We start from the raw sequence: 20965 nt of genomic DNA on the forward strand, positions 1-20965 counted from the left end.
GGATTTATAGCACCTAATTTTCAAAAATTAAATACCTTTTCAGAAACCACTGCCCTGTCTCAGAAGGTAGTCAAAATAAAGTGCGTCAGCTATGCCTGGGAGCCTACCCTCTTGGCTGGTGATAGGGGTTTTTCTTCCCATGATACAGACCAGTGCTGCTTAAACCGGAATGAATATAAGAAACATCTGGGACGCTTGTCAGAAATACAGATTATGGCTCAGTAGGCTTGGGGTCTGGAGTAGGGCTCAAGTTTCTGCATTTCTAACAAGCTCTTAGATTGAACGTCCCAGTCCCTCCCATGAACTATAAGGTTCTGCAGGGCCTGGCTCCTGCTTACCTCCTCCGGCTCATTTTAAATCTCTGCCTTTGGCTCTCAGAGTCAGTCTAGAGCAGTGGTTCTCAGCCTTCCTAATGCCGCGACCCTTTAATACAGTTCCTCATGTTGTGGTGACCCCCAATTTCATTGTTACAAATTGAACATAATTAAAGCACAGTGATTAGTCACAAAAACAATATGTAATTATATATGTGTTTTCCGCTGGTCTTAGGGGACTCCTGTGAAAGGGTCCTTCCACCCCCAAAGAGGTCTCAACCCACAGGTAGAGAACCGCTGGTCAAGAGGTTCTTGTGACAATTTCCCAAACTACTAAGCCCCTTCCCACCACAAAACCTCTCCGCCCTCAGCTCTTCCTTAACTTTTCTCCTCTCTCCCTTTATTACTTCCACCAAGTGATGATCCCATTATATAATTACTTGTTTAAATATTTTTTAAAATCAATTTCAGAGAGGAAGGGTGAGGGAGAGAGAGAAACATCAATGATGAGAGAGAATCATCAGCTGCCTCCTGCACGCCCCCTACTGGGGATCAAGCCCGGTAACAGAGGCATGGGCCTTTGACGGGAATCGAACCTGGGACCTTTCAGTCCATGGGCCGACACTCTATCCACTGAGCAAAACAGGCTAGGGTAGGAACTGTCTCTTTATTTTTTTTAAGTGAGGCTTTTTATTGTTTTTCTACCTTTTTTTTTTTTTTTTTTTTTTAATTAAGGGTCCCTTACTGGTCCTGCTTCCAGTGGCCGAGACCAGGTGGAAAAGGGGAGGGGAACCAGGCAGCATAAAGAGGGGTTATTTTAACAACATTCCATTTATACACAGAACTAAACAGACAAGTACAGAGTCACTATTGCAGTTAGAAGTTGGCAGCATGGGAAAGCAGGGGGAACAGGTTGCAAGTAGGGGTGTCGTTAAAAATAATACAGGCCCTCTCCAGAACTGGGGTGCCTGAGGTAGGGAGGACTTGGTCTGCTTCAACCCAAGAGGAATCAGAAGATCAAAAGCTGTTTGGGAAGGCCAGAACCGTCAGGGGTGGAGGGAGAAGGAAGGTCCAGGAGGTGGGGGACTGGCAGGAGGGGGGCAGTCTGCAACCCCCTACAGGCAGGTCTGGGGCTGCCAGATGCTCCAGGCAGGGGGCTGGAGGGGGCTCACAAAGGCTTGCCCTCCAGGGAGATGACAACACTGTCCCCCAGCTTCTCTGCCAGAGTGCAACGGTTCTTGACCTCCTCATAGCAATTTGCTTGTAATTCATGCTTGATTCCCGTAAGCTGCTTCTTGATGGCATCCTTGGAGCTGGCATAAATCATTTTGCTCTTAAGAGGTGCAGACTCAGAAGCCCAGAAGATAAACACCAGCTCCTCCTTCTTGCTCTCCTTGGTCTCATAGGTTGCATCATACAGGGCATAGCGGCATAGCCCAGCAGCATCTTGATGAAGGTGGCATAGGGGTCGTCTACTGTCTGGCCCACATCACCTACCAGGATCTCCTTGCTCTCTTCCAGAATGTTCTTCTTGTCTTCACTCAGGCAGAAGAGCACCGCCTGCTTGCGCTTCTTCACCTCCTCTGGTGTCGAGGACTTACGTACCTTCATGTCATTGAATACTTTGATGACTCCATCAGAGACAGGCACACCAGAGGCCATGTTTCCGGAAGCTAAAGGAGATAGCAAGAAGAGCCTGGAAAGATGAGCGCCGCTGTAGCTGCTGCCGGGATCCGACTCTCTTTATTTTTATTGAAGTGAGATTTACAATACCTAAAATGAACCCTTTTAAAGTAAATGATTCAATGGCATTTAGTACAGTCAGTGTTGTGCAACCACCACCTATATTTAGTTTCAAACCATTTTCATCACCCCAAAAGAAAACTCCATACCCATTAAACAGTTGCTTATAAAGCCATATACTTACATTTTGGTAAAATGTAGAGAAATTAGCATCTAATAAAACAAGAGGTCGCCAGGCCATTCCTGTACACAGCACACCCATCAGGTGCTGTTACTGTTGTCCAACAGCGAGGCAGGTCTGAACCTCGTGGAGATAGCAGGGCTCTGTGACTTAGGCAGGTCCTGGTGCCTTTAAATCTCAGGCTCCACAAGTGTTAAATGGGGTGAGTGTGCCCACCTCACAGGATCACAGGCATGAGTGAGTGCTCAGTGTCTGGCACAAAATAGGTGCTCAATGAAGATTGTGTCTTCTTTCTTTATAAGCAGTCAGGCAGCTTCTTGCTATGCGTATGGAAGGAGAAGGATTGGCTTTGCCAAAGTTGGACCTGTCCAAGTTCATCCACAGCTGCTGGTCCTTGATACTGTTGCAGCTGTCTAGCTGGCAGCCACCACTTATCTACTTGGAGCCTCTGCTGCCCCTGGAATTTTCCCACGCTCCCTAGAAAGACCCTGGCTTCTCATCGACACAACCTGCTGACTGCTAATCCACACAACTTATATCCACTGTTCCCCGATTGAGTCCTTCCTACATAAAGAAAGGGCTTGCAGTCTTTCTAAGCTACTCATTTATATATATAAAAGGCTAATATGCTAAGTGTCTGACCATCCAACTGGTCGCTATGATGCACACTGACCACCAGGGGGCAGATGCTCAGCACAGGAGCTGCTGAGCTGCAGTGACTTGGCAGTGGTGGTTCTTGGGTGATGCACCTGGAAACCAGAGAGGAAGGAGCCTGATTCCTCATGGGGCTGCGCAATTTCACCTTCGGCTGTGAATTATGTTGTTGCTGGAACACTGTTGACCCCAAATTTGGTTTACTGCACACTTGCGTTTGTGTTCCACACCCTGTACGACAGCAACTTTGCAGAGTGCCCTCTCACACTCTGAGACCCCTCGGGGGATGTTGGAGAGTCGGTTTCAGCCCGATCCCTGCAGGCCAGGTTGAGGGACCCCACCTCCCGGAGGGACTGGACTCACTCCACAGATGCTGGGGAGGGACCGCAGGAGGTTGGCTCCAGGGCGTGCCCAGCCCATTTCACCCAGTCCCACCCCACCGGCCACCTTCTAATTAACTTCTTTTCAATGTGCACAAATCCGTGCACCGGGTCACTAGTCTTTAATAAAAATGATAGTAGTAGCTGCCATATATCAACCCTACCTGTGCCTGGGCTCACACCCTCTATCTCTCTGCCTCCTCTCTGTAGGGTGAGGCTCAGAGAGGTGGAGGAACTCAAAGTCACAGGGCCAGTAAGTGGCAGCCTAACTGGCTCCCAAGTTTCTCTACTGTACTACACTTCCTGAGCTGTCTCCATTCCATCTTCTACCTCAAAAGGTGGAGGTTCCATAGTTGGTTCTAACATTTGACTGTGGCATCCAAATGTGATAAACATTGTAATAAAACAGTGATGGACCTCTGACTCCCCTGGAAAGAATTTTTAAATGCCAAGGTTGTGGGTTTGATTCCTGCTCAGGGCACATACAAGAATCAACCAATGAAAAAAAAAAAAAAAAAAGAATCAACCAATGAATGCCAAAATAAGTGGAACAACAAACAGCTCTCTCCCCTTCCTCTCACTCTAAAAAAAAAAAAATCAATCAATAAAAAATTTAAATATATGGTAGCACAGGGAAGTCTCTTGGTGTTGAGGGGCCAACAAGGTGGAATCAGAAACTAAAGAGACCTCATCCCAAATCCCAGCTCTACTACTGTATAAAATGGAGATATTGCCCCCCTCTTTCCAGCCCCCCTCCCCCCCCATACACTTCCTGGGCATGGGCCGCTGCTGGCCTCTAGTGGCCACTGGATAAATTGCACAGTGAGTTGGCCTGAGACTAGAGACGTGTGAAAAGCTTTTCTGAATCTACCTGATGGGAGTTCTCAAGCTTGACAGACCCCTAACTCCCTCTTCCATAAACTGTTATCAACACTCTGATTTCATAAACTTTGTATGTTAATGTCATTTTCATGGTTTTAGAAACCTGTTATTCCAGATTTTAATTTGCCTTTGACCCAATATTCAGGAGGGAAGTGTGTGTGCGTGCGTGTGTGTGTGTGTGTGTGTGTGTGTGTGATTGTTTTTTGTTTTGTTTTGTTTTATTTTTTTTAAAATATATTTTATTGATTTTTTACAGAGAGGAAGGGAGAGAGAGAGCTAGAAACATCGATGAGAGAGAAACATCGATCAGCTGCCCCCTGCACATCCCCCACTGGGGATGTGCCCACAACCCAGGCACATGCCCCTGACCGGAATCGAACCTGGGACCCTTCAGTCCGCAGGCCGACGCTCTATCCACCGAGCCAAACTGGTTTCGGCTTGTTTTGTTTTAGTTGTTGCCAGAGTATGGAGCCTATATAATTCCTCCTTTGGAAGGGGAAGTTGAGTATTATTTGTAGTCTATTTTATAAATGATTTGTAAAAGTATTTGAAAAGGGATATGTTCTGTGGGGTAAAGTTTAAACCTGATGATAAAGCCAAACACTCACAGTCTTATATGGTTTGAGTATGTCTAAGCGGTGACTGTCCTTTCCTGGGACATAGGCTACCGTCAGATCTGCACCCACACCTTTTTCAGTGCTGGTGTCTTTGGCCCGGTTGAAGTCTGTAATCTCCGTCGTCCATATCCATCCTCTTTGTCTCATCGATTCCCCTGTGTCTTTCTGCTCTGCATGTGGCGAACTTCTCAAATGTGCGACTTCACCCTTGAGTTTTCCGCAGGGTGGAATCCGCTCCTCTGCCGTCAGCTCAGATTTCATCTCTGTCACTGATTTTGGTTCTGTGTGTTCTGCATTTCAGCAGGCTGTATCATTTGAGGCTTTTCTTGTATCTTACTGAAAACATAGAACAGACATTTCCTCACATTTTCCATAGCAATTGATTTCTACTGTCTTTTCTACTATCACCTTTAGAACTGGCAAGAGGAGTCCTACCTGGGCCCTGTACTTTCCAGTCCCTCTCATACAAAATAATTAAATGTATCAAGGACCACAGACACCTCTGTCACTCAGGATCTGGCCCACAGCCTGGCACAGCATGAGCTAACTAAACACCCACTCTCTTGACTGGGAGGTGCTGCTTCACATCTTACCTAAGTCTATGGGGGCAAAACTGCAACTGTCTCCGCAGATTTAATGAAAGCTTAATGGGGCCCACGCTAGGTACTACAGTGGGGCCTTGACTTACAAGTTTAATTCATTCCGTGACAGAGCTCGTAACTCAAATTACTCGTATGTCAAATCACTGTGACGTTTGCTGTGCCAACTAGCGGTGGGGTATCTGAAGCTGGCTCATACGTAACCCGAATTTTAGCTCGCAACTCAAAGCAAAAAATCGGCCGAGAGACGGCTCATATCTCGAAAAAACTCGTTAGTTGGGACACTTGTAAGTCAAGGCCCCACTGTATTTGAAAGTGCAAAGAGGCTTTGAGTAGAAAAGTACTTAAGTAAGAGAAAAGACAAATTAATGAACTTGTCAGAGCTTTCCTCTCAGATAGCAATAGAAGTGAGTGCAATGAAATAGCATTTTCTAGTAATGCCGAGTGTACAATTTCTTCTTGTTCTTGTGTTCCTGTTTGTGGTTCTGGAGGCACCTGTGAATTAGTACAGTATTTGCCTCAGTTGTAAATGGAAGCTGAGGACATTTTTGCAATATTACATAAATCACATTACACATCACTCTTAAATTTGTCTACATGTCTGCACTTTAGAAATAACATGATACTAATTATTTACACTGGTAACTAGATGGACATTGAATGCTAGAATTCTAAATTGTAATATTTTTGCATAAAAAGTTACTTAAGTTTTAAGTTAAAGTTTTAATTAAATTTATAATTTAAAATTTAAAGTTACTTAAAATTGAATTAAGCTTTCAAAGACATAGTCAGTTTGCATGGTTAAGACCAGAGTATTTCCAAGAGAGTGATGATGTCACAGAACTGGGGTTCCAGGAGGCAGGGGGTGGGGGATGGGGGTTGCCCAGCATTCCCACCTTCTTTAGAACAGGCAGAGCTATGAGCTGGGCGGGGCTAGAGTATAGTTCATGAGGAAGAGGAGACTCCTACCCAAACAGCTTTGTTCTACAGATTCTCACAGAAATTCCTGGGCCAGCTGGGACTGGAGTCAGAGAGGGGTAGGAGAGAGGTAAGCTTCAGAAGGGGAGGTAAGAATGCACCTGCCAGAACCACTGTCTTCCCCAAGGGGACCTCAAGAGTGGACTTCATTGCTTTCCAAGGCTCAGTGACCTGCGTCACTGAAGGAACCTGCTCAGTCAGGGCAGGATAGGGTTGCATGAGACATACTTACACTAAAGAACTATTCGTAGTTTGTCTGAAATTCTCGTGTAACTGGACATCCTGTGATTTTATTTGCTAAGTCTGGCAACTCTAGGGTGGGAGACAGAAACAGAAGAATGGTTGCAAGCTCAGGATGGCATGGAGTGAGTCTTAGAAGACAGAACAAAAGATCTGTGAGGAGACAAGGCCATCAGGGTAGCCACCTTGTTCAAGCAGAAACCGCTTCATGTCTGACTCAGGGAGCTGGTGGATAGAGAAACCAAAGCTCTTGCTCTCAGGAACATATACCTAGTTTAAGGGGAAAGATACACACATACACACACGCACACGCACACGCACAAACACCACTAGTGTCAAAAATAGCCCCGTTCTTTGTTTTCATGGCATTGGCTGTTTTGAAGACTATAAGCCAGTTATTTTCCAGAAGTTCCCTCTGTTTGGCTTGTCTGATGTTTCCTTGGGATTAGATATAGGTTATGCATCCCTCGTCAGAATAGTACATACTATTTAAGAAGAGACGAAGCAGCCAGGAGGGGAGCAGTGAGTGAGTGAGGATGTTTGGCTTCTCTTTCTAGATTTCTCAGACTTTCAGAGAAAGCCAGCAGGAAGTCTGTGAGACCCTAAGAACCACGGGCCCTCAGCTAACCTTCCCCCTCCGAGGATGACAAGGGCGTTATTCATCTCCTTGTTCAGCTGCCTTGTTGCCATAACCCAGGCCAGCCTCATCAACCGCTGTGACTTAGCCAAGCTGCTGCACCAGGAAGATTTGGATGGGTTTGAGGGCTACTCCGTGAGTGACTGTGAGTGCCATTTCCTCGTCCCCTCACCCCCATTTCTCCTGTCCTGGTCATCTCCTACTTGGCCATCTTTCTTTCTCTCTCTCGTCTTTGAAAGCCAAGCTCAAAAAGCAGCCCCCTCCAAGACACCTTTCCCAACATTCCATATTAATTCAACAATTATTCATCGAGTATTTATTATATACCAGGAACTATTTTAGGTGCTAGGGATATAAACAAAGCCACTTCTCTCATAGTGTTCACATTCTGGGGAAGAGACAAGCAATTAACAAACACAAAAATATACAAAGTACTTCCTGGTGTTGACAAGTGCTATGCAGAAGAATAAAGCAGGGGGCAGGTGATAGGTAACACTGTACTGGAAAGGGAAGTCAAGGAAGGCCTTTCTGAGGAGGTGGCATTGAACGGTGCTGCCTAAAGTAAAGGGCATGGTCACCCAAATGTCTAGGTGAGCATTCCAGGCAGAGGGAACAGACAGTGCAGAGGCTTCACACTATTGCATGCTAGGGATATCTCCATTTTGCCCAGAATTTGTGCACGCCTGTCCTACAACACTTTCATCTTTTATTTTGTGGTATTTGTAGCTCCGTATCTTCATTCTTGTACTATAGGCCATTTGAAGGCGGCATCTGTCTTTGGACCAACTAAGTGTCCCTTGCTGGGCTTTGCACAGTTCCTGGTACCCAGTAGGTGATTATTAAGTGCCCGAAGCATGGATGGAAAGATGAATTGTTAAATGATGGGTGGGCTGATGGACCAAAGGATGGGAGGAGAAGCTGGGAGGTGTTTCTAGCCCACGAGCCCCATCTAGCCTCTTAGCCCTTGTTTCTTTTGAGTCCTCATTTCCCTTTCTCCTTCATCTCCCTTCTCCCTCAGCTTGGCCTCCTCTAGCACCCTCTTCTCTTTTCCCCTAAGGGCTGTGCCTAGCGTTTGTGGAAAGCCATTTCAATATGTCAAAGGTAAATGAATATGCAGATGGCAGCTCTGACTATGGCATCTTCCAGATCAACAGCCACTACTGGTGCAACGATTACCAGAGTCACTCGGAAAACACTTGTCACGTGGCATGTCAAGGTCTGGCCAGGCCCCGGGGTGGCGGGGGGTTGGAGGGGATGGGGGTGGGGTGGAGGGGGGGGGGGGGAAGAGATGACCAAGTTCTACTCACAGCACTTCTCTTTCCACCTGCAGTCTGAAAGTGTCCCCAGAGGGATGGCTCAAGGAATCAGGGGCTTCCTTTACTGAGCAGGTTTGACTAGTGGCCATAATGCTCATCCGTTAGGAGATTCTTCTGTGTCCTCGAGCAGGGTCCAGAAGGGGTCTGCACAGCCCGCAGCAGTAGAGCAGCAGCCAACATCTATTGAGAGCATGTTATGTACTAAGCACTTTACATGCATAGCTGATTTCATCCAACTTTCCATGCTGTGAAAACCAGTATTCCCACTTTACAGAAGAGCAAACTGAGGCTTATCGAATAAGTGGTGGCCAGACTGGTGATCCTGGAGGCTAACCAATAAGTGTCCCTCTAATTAAACCAATAAGTGTCTTTGGCTAATGATCTGACCAAAAGCCAAGGGCAAACTCTCCATTTCAGAGTTGATCTAGTAGACTCCACAGGTGCATAACTCTGCCCCTCACCTCATCTTTTGTATTCTGATTCATGTCCCTGGATATTTACCTAAAGAGTCCCCTCATTCGGCAGGACTTCACTGTGCTCTCTGTGCTGCCTGTTTTGGCATTTTCTTTCCGTAGAAACTCCCAAAGTTTGGGTGAACCACCCTCTACTCTGGCTAAAAACTATAATAGTAAACAGATTCAAATTTCAGTCTTCCTGTCCCCACCTTTGGCCACCCCGACCTCCAGCAGGCATTGTAGGGATGTCTAAATGGGCATCTAGGAGGGAGGCCTCGCTTACTCTGGAAGTACTCAGCCCCCAGGAAACACACGCCTGGGCGGGAGAGCACGAGTCTGCCTCAGTCTCTGGGACTGTCCTCTGCTCTCACAGGTACTCTCTTTCTCCTTTTCAGACCTGCTGAGCCCCAATCTTCTCGCAACCATCCACTGTGCAAAAAAGATTGTGTCCGGAGCAGGGGGGATGAAGAACTGGTGAGGAGGACACTGTAGGACTAAGTTAGCGGGCAGAGCCCCAACAAGGGTGTGGTGACAGGGAAAGGGGCAGTAGGCAAGGACCAGACCTTTTCTGCAGTCTAGACTAGTGTGGGACAGTGGCAGGGCTTGGAACTCTGACTTGAAGACCTGGGATCTAGTTCTTTCTCTGATATTAAAGAAAAGTCTTTTGGCTGCAGTAACAAAACAACCTGAGCTAGCTGAGGGAGAGCTGATCTGAGAAGACTCGGTGACTTGCTGAGCCCGCAGAAGGGGGGCGGCTGGGCCTCAGGAACACGGTGGAAGTTGGGCTGGAAATTGGCAGGTTTCTGCTTCTCTTGGTGCATTTGCTTCACTACTCCCTCTGCAGACCAGCTTTCTCTGCTCCGGGTCTACAAGACAGACTACGCCGCCTACGTTTAGGGTCTAACATCCTAAGCAACCACTGGGACTGGCTAAGCCCAGGCCCCGGCTAAGTGCCTGGGAAAGAGAATCCGATTGGCTCAGCTTCGACCCCATGTGCCCACTTGGTTCTATCAGCCGTAGACACGGGAACAATTAAAATAATGCAATCATGGCTGCCACAGGGTTTCTCTCTTCATCACTGGCAGCAACATTTCCTATAAAAATGTGTTGCTCATCATCTGGCAGTCAGCCCCAAAGTTGTCAGCTTACCAACACTGGACGTTGGGATGGTTACTTAACTTTCCTGTGCTTTAAACTGAATACATAGATAATGTAAAAGGCTGCCTCTGCAGGCAGCTGTGCGGATGGAAGGAGTTAAGTGCCTCGCATCCTCTAAAAATGCCTTGCAAAACAAGGGGCATGATGACTGTTAGGGCTGAGCCTTTCTGGAGGGAGAGTCAGTGGTTGCACCTGGGATATTTATATATTAGTAACTCTCAGCCCGTAAAACAGTGTTCTCCCCCTTCAGAAAGAGAGAAGGATTTTAAAATGTCAAAGCATACTGACTGGGGGGACAGTACAAATACCGTGGACAAGGGAAACTTAAAGGCAGAATCAGAGGGGCGGCAGAAAGATAGATGAGAGAGCTAGGCACCAAGTTGCTCTGCATGGAAGACTCACTAAGAGCTGGGTCACATGTGTGGGAAGCAAGAACCAGTCTTTTTCTCTCCACAGGGCAGAATGGTCGATACACTGTGCCGGCCGGCCACTCTCCTACTGGGTAACAGGATGTCACATGGGATGAGGCAGGGTGCAGGCCTGCTGTGGAGTCATTCTAAAACTCCTCTCCTCCCGTGGGGATTCTGCCTCTTGCCTCCACTTCATGTTATTTTCTTCCCTTCCCCTTTACAAATAAAACTGACCAGAGCCCCAGGAATAAATGGTTTTCTCGGGCTTACTCCTTGTTCCCATCCAGCCCAGGACCCTGGCTGCTGATTGTCATTTGTAAACCAAGAGGACCACAATGAAGATGTTTCTGTATTTGGGGAATTATTAAAACATTCTTTGTGCAAAGAATGTGTTAAGTACTCATGATTAATTCCACATATCTGAGAGCACCTAACGTAGTTGGAGTATGTTAGGTACTAGAAGAAGGAAGATGAAACCTAACCATTGTTCTTGAGGTGTTCATAATCTAGGTGGAGAAGCAGAGACACACAGGAATAATGGATGCACAAATGAACGGATACATACATTCTAGCCCCTTCTCCCAAAGCACCCCCACATCAATGGCACCTAGCACCATTTCTCCACTCCACCACCACTTTCTTCACCTTAGTACACCTGACTCTCAGCCCCACCCATTACCGATTTCTAAGCCTTTTCTTACTTCAAAAATAGTTGGCTGTGGAGGAAATACTGGGGTCCTGATACTGTTTCAAACCAGTAATTATAGATTTTATTCTCCATTTTGTTATCCATCGTATCCTCCATTCTCTCCTACTGATAGAGGATGACAGGGGTGGGATGATGAACCAAGCTTGCTGGTCGGACAGATCCAAATTCTCATCGCCACCTTTGGGACAAGGGGTGGTAAACAGATAAGTAAATAGCTATATACAGCGGTATTCTAGCAAAGGCTTAACAACCAGTACTCGAAAAGAAAACTCCCCTCCTCCCTAATTTGTAACCTTTGACGATGTTAGTACTTCCCCACCATGAATGTCTTCAAGCCACCAACCTGCTATCACTACATGCCAAGCTGGGAAGAGATGGGCTAACAGAAGCTAGTGGAGGGCACCACAGGATGGTTCCCTCAACGCCGGGTAGTGATACATGCTATAAAGAAAAAGAAAGCCCAGTAAGTACTCTGAGAGAGAGTAGCCAGGAAACACCTTTCTGAGGCTGTAGAAGGCAGACAAGACTACCATCCATTGCACACCTGAAGGTGGAAGCTGCACGCGCCCCCTCCGAGCGCCAAACGGGTTTACGACTTACATAGATGAACCAACCTGAAGGGCCAACTGAAGCCCAGCTCAACACAATTGCTATAACCAACGTTTTACAGAAGAAGCCACATAGGGACTGAACAATATTGAATGTAAACTGTAATTGAAAAAAGTTTTTTTAAAAAATGGTCCTCTCTATATAAACTAAATGTCATTCCCTTTGACAGATGAGAAACTAGGGACAATGTTCTGAGACCCAACCTGGGAAGACATTTGACATGGAAACTCAGGAGAGGGGAACAGGGTGGAGAGACGAAACAGGTGGGTTTACTCTCTCTCTGCCACTCCCATGGCTCCCTCGCGGTTGGGGGAAGCGAGAACACAGGCCCGGTTGGCAGGAAATGAGGAGAGTCTAGTCCGCTCAAGCCTGTGACTTGCATGTGAAGGCGGCACACAAAAGTGACTGTTCGGATGCTGGCTGAGTCTTGCCAAACCCATCCTCGGCACATCCAGAAACGGGGCGAGGGGGCCGGCCAGGACCTGGAGCCCGTGAGGACCGAGGTCCAACGCCCAACGAGCTCCGCGGCCCAAGGCGGGAAGGCAGCTGCGCGCGCAGCTTCCTCCGGCGCCAAACGGCTCGCGTCTCCAGGCCATACCACGAGAGGAACAGGCGCAGGGGAAGACCATCCTTGGTTTTACCGATGGAGCCATTATTTTCTGCAACAAAATTAAACCCTTTCCTTTTGTTTTAATTTTTATGTAGTTGCGATGAACTTGAGCCAAATAGGCTTTCTCTGCCGAGCAGGATCCTGACTTGCCTACCTGGATCTCCCCCGCGCACCCCTCCTCTCGTTTTAGCTTCCTGCTCGCCTCACTTGTTTCAGCCAACCCTGGCGAAGTTTCTGCGTTACGTCACGAGTTTCCAGGCAGATCAGGAGCGCCCTCGCGCGCCCCCGCCTGGTGGCGCCTCCTCGAGCGACCAAACGGTCTCAGCGCGTGGCGGCACCCGAGAGCGCGGCAGGCGAGGCGTGCGAGACGGGCGGGCGAGTGGACCGAGCGACCCGAGGAGAGGAACGGCGGGAGCGGCCCTCAGTGAGGATCTAGGCTTGGTTCTGTTTGCTCGGGTTCATGCCGGTGTCTCCTCGCGGATCCTATACAGATCTGGCCTCAGGGCCAGCTTCGCCTCCTCACGCGTTCGTGGGCTGGAAACCCTAAGGAGCACTTGTCTTTTTTCACCCCCACATATATTTTTTTAATGTTTTAAATGCCATTCCCTTTAAAAGCCTTTACGGTCTGCGGGGCTACGAGCGTGAGAGCCACCCTCGAGAGGAAACTCCTTCGGAGCCAGAGCTGGCCTTCTGCTCTGTGCAGCCAAATGGTGGGCGCGGGTCCTCCCACAAGTATTTGTAAATATCCTCACCGGTGGGTTGGCTGGTTCGTTCATTCCTGGTTGTTTAACTCCTACGACCATTCTGGACGTGTGGGATCCATCAGTGACACGCACACGCACACGCACACACCCTGCGCTCACAGGCCTGCGGTCCGGGGAGGGGGGTGGACATACTGAGAGGCCTCAGAGGTAAAGGGGAGGGTGCTGGGCGCTCTTAGATGACCCTCCATTCAGAGTTGTTCGTGATGCTGTGGCCCCATCCAAGCACAGATAAATAATACGGACTCACAGAATATCTAGAAGCGGCGAAGTCCTCAGACCGTCGCCTGGGTTTGAATCCTGCCTGAACCTCTTAATTAGTTGTGTGGTTTGGAATAAGTTATTTTACTTCTCCTAGCCCCCGTCTCACCTGTAAAAGCGGGGGTGATTAAAGCAAAGCACTCAGTCCAGTGTCGGGAGCACCATATACATGTTTTCCCAATGTTAGAAATTACTAGACAGGATGTGACTGAGAACGTGCCTATAGGTCAGCAGTGAACGCCCAGCTCGGAGTAGGTGTTACGAAGAGAGCACTTTGTGACAAGGAATTAGAAAGTTCATCGGGATTCTAATAGTGCCCACAATAAAAAAATAATAAAAACGTTAATTGGCATTCTGCAGTGTATGAGTTAATGTGACTGACATGAAAAGAATCATACCGCTAAATAATGTTCTGCATGCCCTTGAAACAGTGAGAAGGCCGTTTTCCTGTGCCCTTCAATATGAACAATGGATATTTTCTAAATCCTACGTGAGATGTGAAAAATACTTAAAACACTGCTATTTTGATTGATCTGTAACATACACTTCTAAGTAAAACCAATATGCAAGCACAACCTCTAACCCCCATTTCCAATGAAAACCATACTCCCTAAACGTCTTCTATCTGGACTTTTTAATATCCATGAGCTGTAGGACTCATGCTTTGCATAAAGTGAGGCACAGATAATGTGAGTAAGTGAGGGGTTGTGAAGTTGGACAGGGTCTGTCAAGAAACCTTTCTCAGGAGAAAAAAGCTTGAATGAGGTTTTGAAGGAAAATGCTTATGGTTTGGTGGAGAAAAGAGAAGTGGACACACTACATTTAACTCAGCCCAATAAGTAATCCATTGGTGAACATGGAAGCAGATCAGGAAAGACGGATTATCTTGAGGGGTGTTTCATAGAGATCATGAAGAAAGAGGCCTGATGAAACGTGTCTCCCTTACATCAGAGGCTGGGACTCCAGTGACCATTTTCTAGATTCAGGGTCACTGTCCGCAGGACAGCGCTAGATAAACACCATCAGATTTTATCCCTCTAAACCAGGGGTGGGCAAACTTTTTGACTCGAGGGCCACAATGGGTTCTTAAACTGGACCGGAGGGCCGGAACAAAAGCATGGATGGAGTGTTTGTGTGAACTAATATAAATTCAAAGTAAACAGCATTACATAAAAGGGTACAGTCTTTTTTTTTTTAGTTTTATTCATTTCAAACGGGCCGGATCCGGCCCGTGGGCCGTAGTTTGCCCACGGCTGCTCTAAACCTTGTTTTTAATGGTTCCATGCTAACAGCCTTCTGTTGACTCAAATAGAAGCAAACATGTAAACAGACAAGTGTGATACACGCTTATACAGGACTTCCACTTAATCTAATATTCCCTATTATTTTCCTGCGTCTTTTTGCTATATGCATAAACCAACCCAAAATACAAGCAAGATGTTCTTTTCATATCACCCACACCACTGACACTCTTGCTGCAGCTTCTCCAAACTATGTAAGGTTTCAGGAGCTGGCTTTAAAAAATACCAAAGAAATAATTTTCTGTATCTTTTTTTTTGGTCACTTTCTCCAGCATTGTTCTTTTCGTTCTCTCCAGCTGTCGGCCTTTCTCATAAGGATGGAAATGCTACTCTTTGGTGTCTGGGCCCTGCTGGCTTTGATCTCTTTCCCAGGTGAGGCTATTTGGAAAAGTTTCTTTAGCTAGTATGTGTCAGGACACAGGTGGCTGGTCAATGAGGGAAAGGACAGGAAGTCCTGAACAGGGAAACACTCTAGTATTATTGCCCCCTGGACTCTTGGGAGAAATATCTATTCCTTTCATCACTAGGACACAGAATCTAGGTGTCTCTGACTGTATTGGGATAACCCAGGGCTGTCCTACTTTTCTGCTCTTAAAAAAATAGTTTTACTTCCTTGTTGCCACCCTCTGTGTCATGAAGAGCCACAATAGGACTTTGATAGGATAGTGCCCATAGCTCAGTTATGAGGAGTGAGTTCTCTGAATGATTAGAAAGGAACTGAGCCTTAGTGGGTAACATTGCCACGGGAGTGCCTATTCCCAGAGGGGACTGGTATTTGGGAGATGAAGTAGGTGGGCTTGGAGTAGGTAAAGGGGACTATAGGGAAGCTTTCATCAGGCATCTAAAATTTCCCTGAGCGAGACCTTTCTCATTGCGCCTGAGATTTCCCTAACAGACTTAAGCATTCAAAAACATCTGTTGCTTTAGCACCAGAGCAAAATGGAACAGTCTCACTTGGAGAAGAGGTGAAAAGTGCCATGGAAAATGAGTGACCCTGGGAGTCACGTTTAGAAACTCGTGGTCCTCATAACTTAGTGTGCATTAGGGTCGCCAGGAGTGCTGGTTTTGTTCACCTGCACATTTCCAGGTGCCACCTTCACGAGTTTTTAACCATTCAGTCTGAGGTGGAGCTAGAATTTGTAGTTTTACAAGCATTTCAGGTGATTCTGGTGATGGTCATTTTTAGGCCATATGGTTTGAGAGAAACACTGCTTTGAGATAAAACAAAGCTCTTTTTTAGGGGTCTAATAACCCCAGCAGCCAGTTGGGTCCTCAGCAGCCAATCCTGAGAGCTTCAAAGATTTCCGGAAATTTAGGAAGAGAATGGCTTCCTGAGCATAACGTTTTAGCAACTCCCTAGTTTCTACAGTGACACTAATGGGGAAATCAGATCCCAAGAAAGATGATGAGTGGAGGGAATGATGGTGGAATCAGGGTCCTAACTTGTTCATTAAGGGTCTTTTTGTCTAGTCCCCGTACTTTTTCATTCAGGGCAGGTTTCCCATTCTCTGTAACTAGATAACTAGGCTCTGTAGTTTGAGAGGGTCTTGTGGTCTTCACCAAAGTCTTTGGCATATATGATTGATCATTTCAGGGGCCACAGAAGGGCTATTTGAGGTCTCTGTTTGGCCAGATCCGGCTCTGGTAAAGTTTGGAGAATCCCTAGTGGTCAACTGCAGCACTAACTGTCCAGACCCAGGACCCAGCGGAATTGAGACCTTCTTAAAGAAAACCCAGGTGGGCAAAGGGCCTCAGTGGAAGGAGTTTCTGCTGGAGGATGTCACCAAGAATTCCATCCTGCAGTGCTTCTTCTCTTGCGCAGGGATCCAAAAGGACAGAAGCCTGGGCATCACCGTGTATCGTGAGTGGGGCTGAGGGCTGGGCAGGAAGAGAATGGGGGAACGTGACTGCCTTCTTTAGGGAAACATTGGACAGAGATTTCTTTCAGAGGAGAGAGTTAGGGCTCTTAGTAAAGATTTCCATCATATTGTAGGAATTATAGAGCCAATTACTTCTATTTACCTTTGGTGTAGGCTTTTAAATTAGGAGCATACCATAGAGTGCGTGCAGACATCTGTGCTGGAGAATACATTCACATACAAGGGGAATATGCTAATAATGCTCACTTACAAATAATCAAAGAAGTATAAAATGAGTGCTGAATTATTTGCCACAAATCCTTAGAGTAATTAGGGCTTGGAGATGGAGTGTCTTTGTGAGCTGGGTTGGAGAAGTGTTCATGGGAGAGGAGACCCTTGAGCTTCACTCCTGCAGACTAGTTAGGATCGGAAGTGATGGAGGTGGTGAGAAGGGTCTTTCAGGTGGGCAGATAGTATTGGCAAAGACGTGGCTTTAAGAATAAGTGTGCTCACTGTGGGGGTAAGAACATGGTTAACTTGGGTGTAGTCTTTGTGTGATGCTAAGGAGCTCCTCAGAAGCTGCTCACACCTCTGAAGCACTCTGGTAAGAGATAAAAGCTCTCCGGATGGCAGCAACCATCAAAGCAAGGCACCCCTCTGCATCCCAGTTCTTGGTTACGGCTGTAGCCACCTTTCATGGGCAGAAGAAGAGCCAAAGGCTAACTTGTCCCGTCTGACACTGTTGATCAGATGGTTTAATGGTAGCAGTCACCTTCTAGCACAGGCTGCCTGTCCTATACCATTTCTTTCTGGAGAGGTGAGTAGCCTTCTCTCATCAAACCTGCATTTTTGTCTTAAAGAGCCACCAGAGCAGGTGATCCTGGAGTTGCTGCCTGCGTGGGTGGCCTTGGACGAAGTCTTTACAGTGAAGTGCCATGTGCCCAGGGTAGCACCCCTGGAGAACCTCACCCTGACCCTTCTCCAGGGTAACCAAGAACTACATAGAAAGACCTTTATGAGTTTGGCTGTGGCCTCCCAGAGAGCTGAGGTCACCATCATTGCCAAAGCACAAAGGGAGGACCACAGGTGCAATTTCTCCTGCCATGCAGAACTGGACCTGAGGTCACATGGTGGTGGGCTCTTTCACTCCAGCTCAGCCAGCAAGCTGCTCCAGATTTTTGGTGAGTTGGAGCTCAGGCGTGGAAGGAATCCTGAGGCTCATTGTCCTCATCTTACCTTGGCCTTGAGGACTAAGTTCCCATAGGGTTTAGGACGAGGGTGTGAGGGTAGCTGAGCTTCACCTCATCTTGGGCTTTAAACTCACCCTGGGGGACAGAGAGCTCTTTGCCCTCCTCCCTTCCTACATCATGGGGTCCTATGTGACATGATTTACCACGGGTTTCCTCCTTTCTTTCCTTTTCCTCATTTCTTGGCAGAATTTTCTCAGCGTCCCCAAATCTGGGTCTCCCCACTTATGGAGGTTGAGACAGCAGAGACTGTGAGCTGTGGGATGGCGAGAGTGTTCCCAGCCAAAGAGTTAATGTTCCAGATCTTCTTGGGGGACCAGGAGCTGAGCCCCTTCCTCTCCTGGGAGGGAGACACCGCATGGGCCAATGCCACTGTTCGGGCCATGGAGACTGGTGATCAGGAGCTGTCCTGCCTTGTATCTCTGGGTCCGATGGAACAGAAAACAAGAGAACTAGTGCATGTCTATAGTAAGTTACCGGCTTCTTCCCTTCCCCGTAAGGGTTCTCTGCCCCTGAAAATGCCTGCAATAAAGCCTTGGGGATTTTCTGATCAGTGCAGGCAGATTGGAAACATGCATCGAGACAGGAGCTTTTTGCAGCCTTCATCCTGTTTGCTTAGGCCAGTGGTCGGCAAACATTGGTCACCAGAGCCAAATACCAACAGTATGACGATTGAAATTTCTTTTGAGAGCCAAATTTTTTAAACTTAAACTATATAGGTAGGTACATTGTTATTAACTTAATTAAGGTACTCCTAAGGCTTAGGAAGAGCCACACTCAAGGGGCCAAAGAGCCGCTTGTGGCTCACAAGCTGCAGTTTGCCGACCACGGGCTTAGGCCGTGCTACTCAAATGCTTGAACTCCTTTCTAGAAACAGTCATCTGAGTGAGGAGGAAATCTGTAAGATGAAAAGACATCCTGCTATCCTTGCCAAGGGACGTAGCCACATGTGGGCACGCCAATTTGTTGTAGGAAAAGCTCTCAAATTCCTAAAGCACCTTATTGCTCCTGCCATTCAGCACAGAGCAATGAGTCTCCACAGCCTTCCCCTTGCTGTCTGTCTACCCGAGGGACGCCAGCAGCAGCAAGAGTGCCCAAGGCGCTGCCAGTTTGGAGAAAGATGTGTGGTTGTCTTTTTCCTTATAGGCTTCCCTCCACCAATCCTGGAGATAGAAGAATTATACCCACAGGCAGGGACAGATATTAACGTGACCTGTGCAGGGCATGTGTTAACATCACCCAGCCCTACTCTTCGACTACAGGGAGCCCCAGACCTCCCTGCCCCCGGGGAGCCTGCCTGGCTTTTACTTACCGCCAGGGAGGAAGATGATGGCCGAAATTTCTCCTGTGAGGCCTCTTTGGAGGTTCAGGGTCAACGGTTGATCAAAACCACCACAGCCCAGCTTCATGTCTTATGTGAGTACCGGCCCTATCTTTCTTTTCAAAGCAAGGAATATTACTGTCCCTTTTCCAGAGATCTTGGCCAGCGGCTTTATTATTAGAGTTCCCACATTTTTTTTCTCATTAAACAATCAAAAGAAAAAATTAAGTTAAAGCTCTCCATGCTGACCTTACCCCCAGCAAAGTGAGTGGGGAGAAACGTGAGGGAACTGGGAACAGAAGAGAGAATGCAGTTACAGTAATCAGGTGTGTGTGTGTGGGGGGGGGGGGGGGGGCAATGACTGAGAACCCAGGAAGTAATAGTTAAGAGTTTATGCTGAGAAAGGAAATTTCCACCTAAAAATCTGTGCTTTGAAAAATAGAAAATGCTCATATCTGGTTCACCACTATCCATGTTCTCACTCACTAAGAAGCAGGGGCCCCAGAGCCACCATTAATGGAGCAGTCAGATCATTTAGTCACAGTCCGTGAAAATGCGTGGTGCTGCACCTCAGTCAGACTCCTTGGCAGTAGGGACGGAAGAAAAGGAGAGAGGCTCAAAGCCGGGAGTGGATGGTCCTCCTCTTGGGTGGAGGGGAGACAGCATTTGGATTAGAGGGAGAGGTGAGCATGACTAGTGAGGAGGGAAGGTGCACACTGAACTCTGTTTCTTCTGGGACTCTCTTTTCCCCAGACAAGCCTCGGTTTGAGGAATCTGATTGCCCTGGCAACCAAACATGGCTGGAAGGCATGGAACAGAAGCTTGCCTGTGTCCCAAAGGGAAACCCAACTCCATCGTTGGTATGTACCTGGAATGGAGTGATCTTCGACTTTCAAATGCCACAGAAGGCAACCCAGAACCACACTGGAACCTACTGCTGCACGGCCACTAACCAGCTGGGCTCTGTCAGCAAAGACATTGCTCTCTTTGTTCAAGGTGACCATGGCTCCCCTGCTGCTAGGCCCAGGATGGGAGTCCCCCAGGGGGTGGGAGTCTTATCCAAACATGGAAAGAAGAAAGATTTCAGTGGGCTGGGGAGGAGGAGACCGAGAACTGGGCTTGGTGGGCTGGGGCAGGGTGATCCTCCTTGCCCTTGAACCCTTCCAATTCTCTGTCTTCTGTGCTTGGGCAGAACTGAATGAAGACATCAGCTCCATCGTCATCATTCTTATTGCCGCCCTTGGAATAGGCGTATTCAGCATTGCACTGTATTTTAACTATCTGCCCTGCAAGATAGAGAGGAGGAAATCGCCCTATAGGCAGAAAGAGGAGGAAAGCCAGTTTGCTGTTCAAGCAGAGACATGCAACGCCCATGACTGTTAAGTAGAACAGCTGTTTGGTTGAAGGTGACCTCTATTACTGGGTTTTCTAAGGGAGGAAAGGGGGTAGAGGAGAAAGGAAGAGACATCCTCTGTGTTAGGCAGTCCCATAAAGCATGCTGTGGGCCCCATGCCCCTTGTATCCAATCCATTCACAAGCTGCACTCTCCAACTTCACTGTAGTCACTAGGAATTTCAGTCTGTGTTCAGCTAGAGAGGACCCTCGATCCTTGCTGTATGCCTCACCAGTCCCCCAGATTAAAGAAGATGATCCTGTCTGTGCCTCGTCCTTCCATTACCACTGCCCTTTGCTCCCAAATATCAGGCCGAAGAGATAGAAATGT

General features: G+C 47.5%; 2 protein-coding genes and 1 pseudogene across 2 annotated transcripts; 2 read left to right on the forward strand and 1 right to left on the reverse strand.

Annotated features, from left to right (window-relative positions):
* Positions 1-1026: 1026 nt before the first annotated feature.
* LOC132217843 (cofilin-1-like) lies at positions 1027-2063 on the reverse strand (annotated as a pseudogene).
* A 5103-nt stretch (positions 2064-7166) lies between these two features.
* LYZL6 (lysozyme like 6) lies at positions 7167-10940 on the forward strand. Its single transcript, XM_059668272.1, has 4 exons — positions 7167-7370; positions 8283-8441; positions 9392-9470; positions 10611-10940. Exons 1-4 carry the CDS (start codon positions 7232-7234, stop codon positions 10678-10680), a joined length of 447 nt encoding a protein of 148 aa, XP_059524255.1. The 5' UTR covers positions 7167-7231; the 3' UTR covers positions 10681-10940.
* A 4192-nt stretch (positions 10941-15132) lies between these two features.
* Positions 15133-20700, forward strand: LOC132217845 (intercellular adhesion molecule 5-like). Its single transcript, XM_059668273.1, has 7 exons — positions 15133-15187; positions 16410-16676; positions 17535-17855; positions 18111-18389; positions 19068-19337; positions 19996-20238; positions 20435-20700. The coding sequence occupies exons 1-7, from the start codon at positions 15133-15135 to the stop codon at positions 20623-20625; spliced, it is 1626 nt and encodes a 541-aa protein (XP_059524256.1). The 3' UTR covers positions 20626-20700.
* The last annotated feature ends 265 nt before the right edge of the window (positions 20701-20965 follow it).

This window comes from Myotis daubentonii, chromosome 16, assembly GCF_963259705.1.
Source record: "Myotis daubentonii chromosome 16, mMyoDau2.1, whole genome shotgun sequence".
Lineage (NCBI taxonomy): Eukaryota > Metazoa > Chordata > Mammalia > Chiroptera > Vespertilionidae > Myotis > Myotis daubentonii.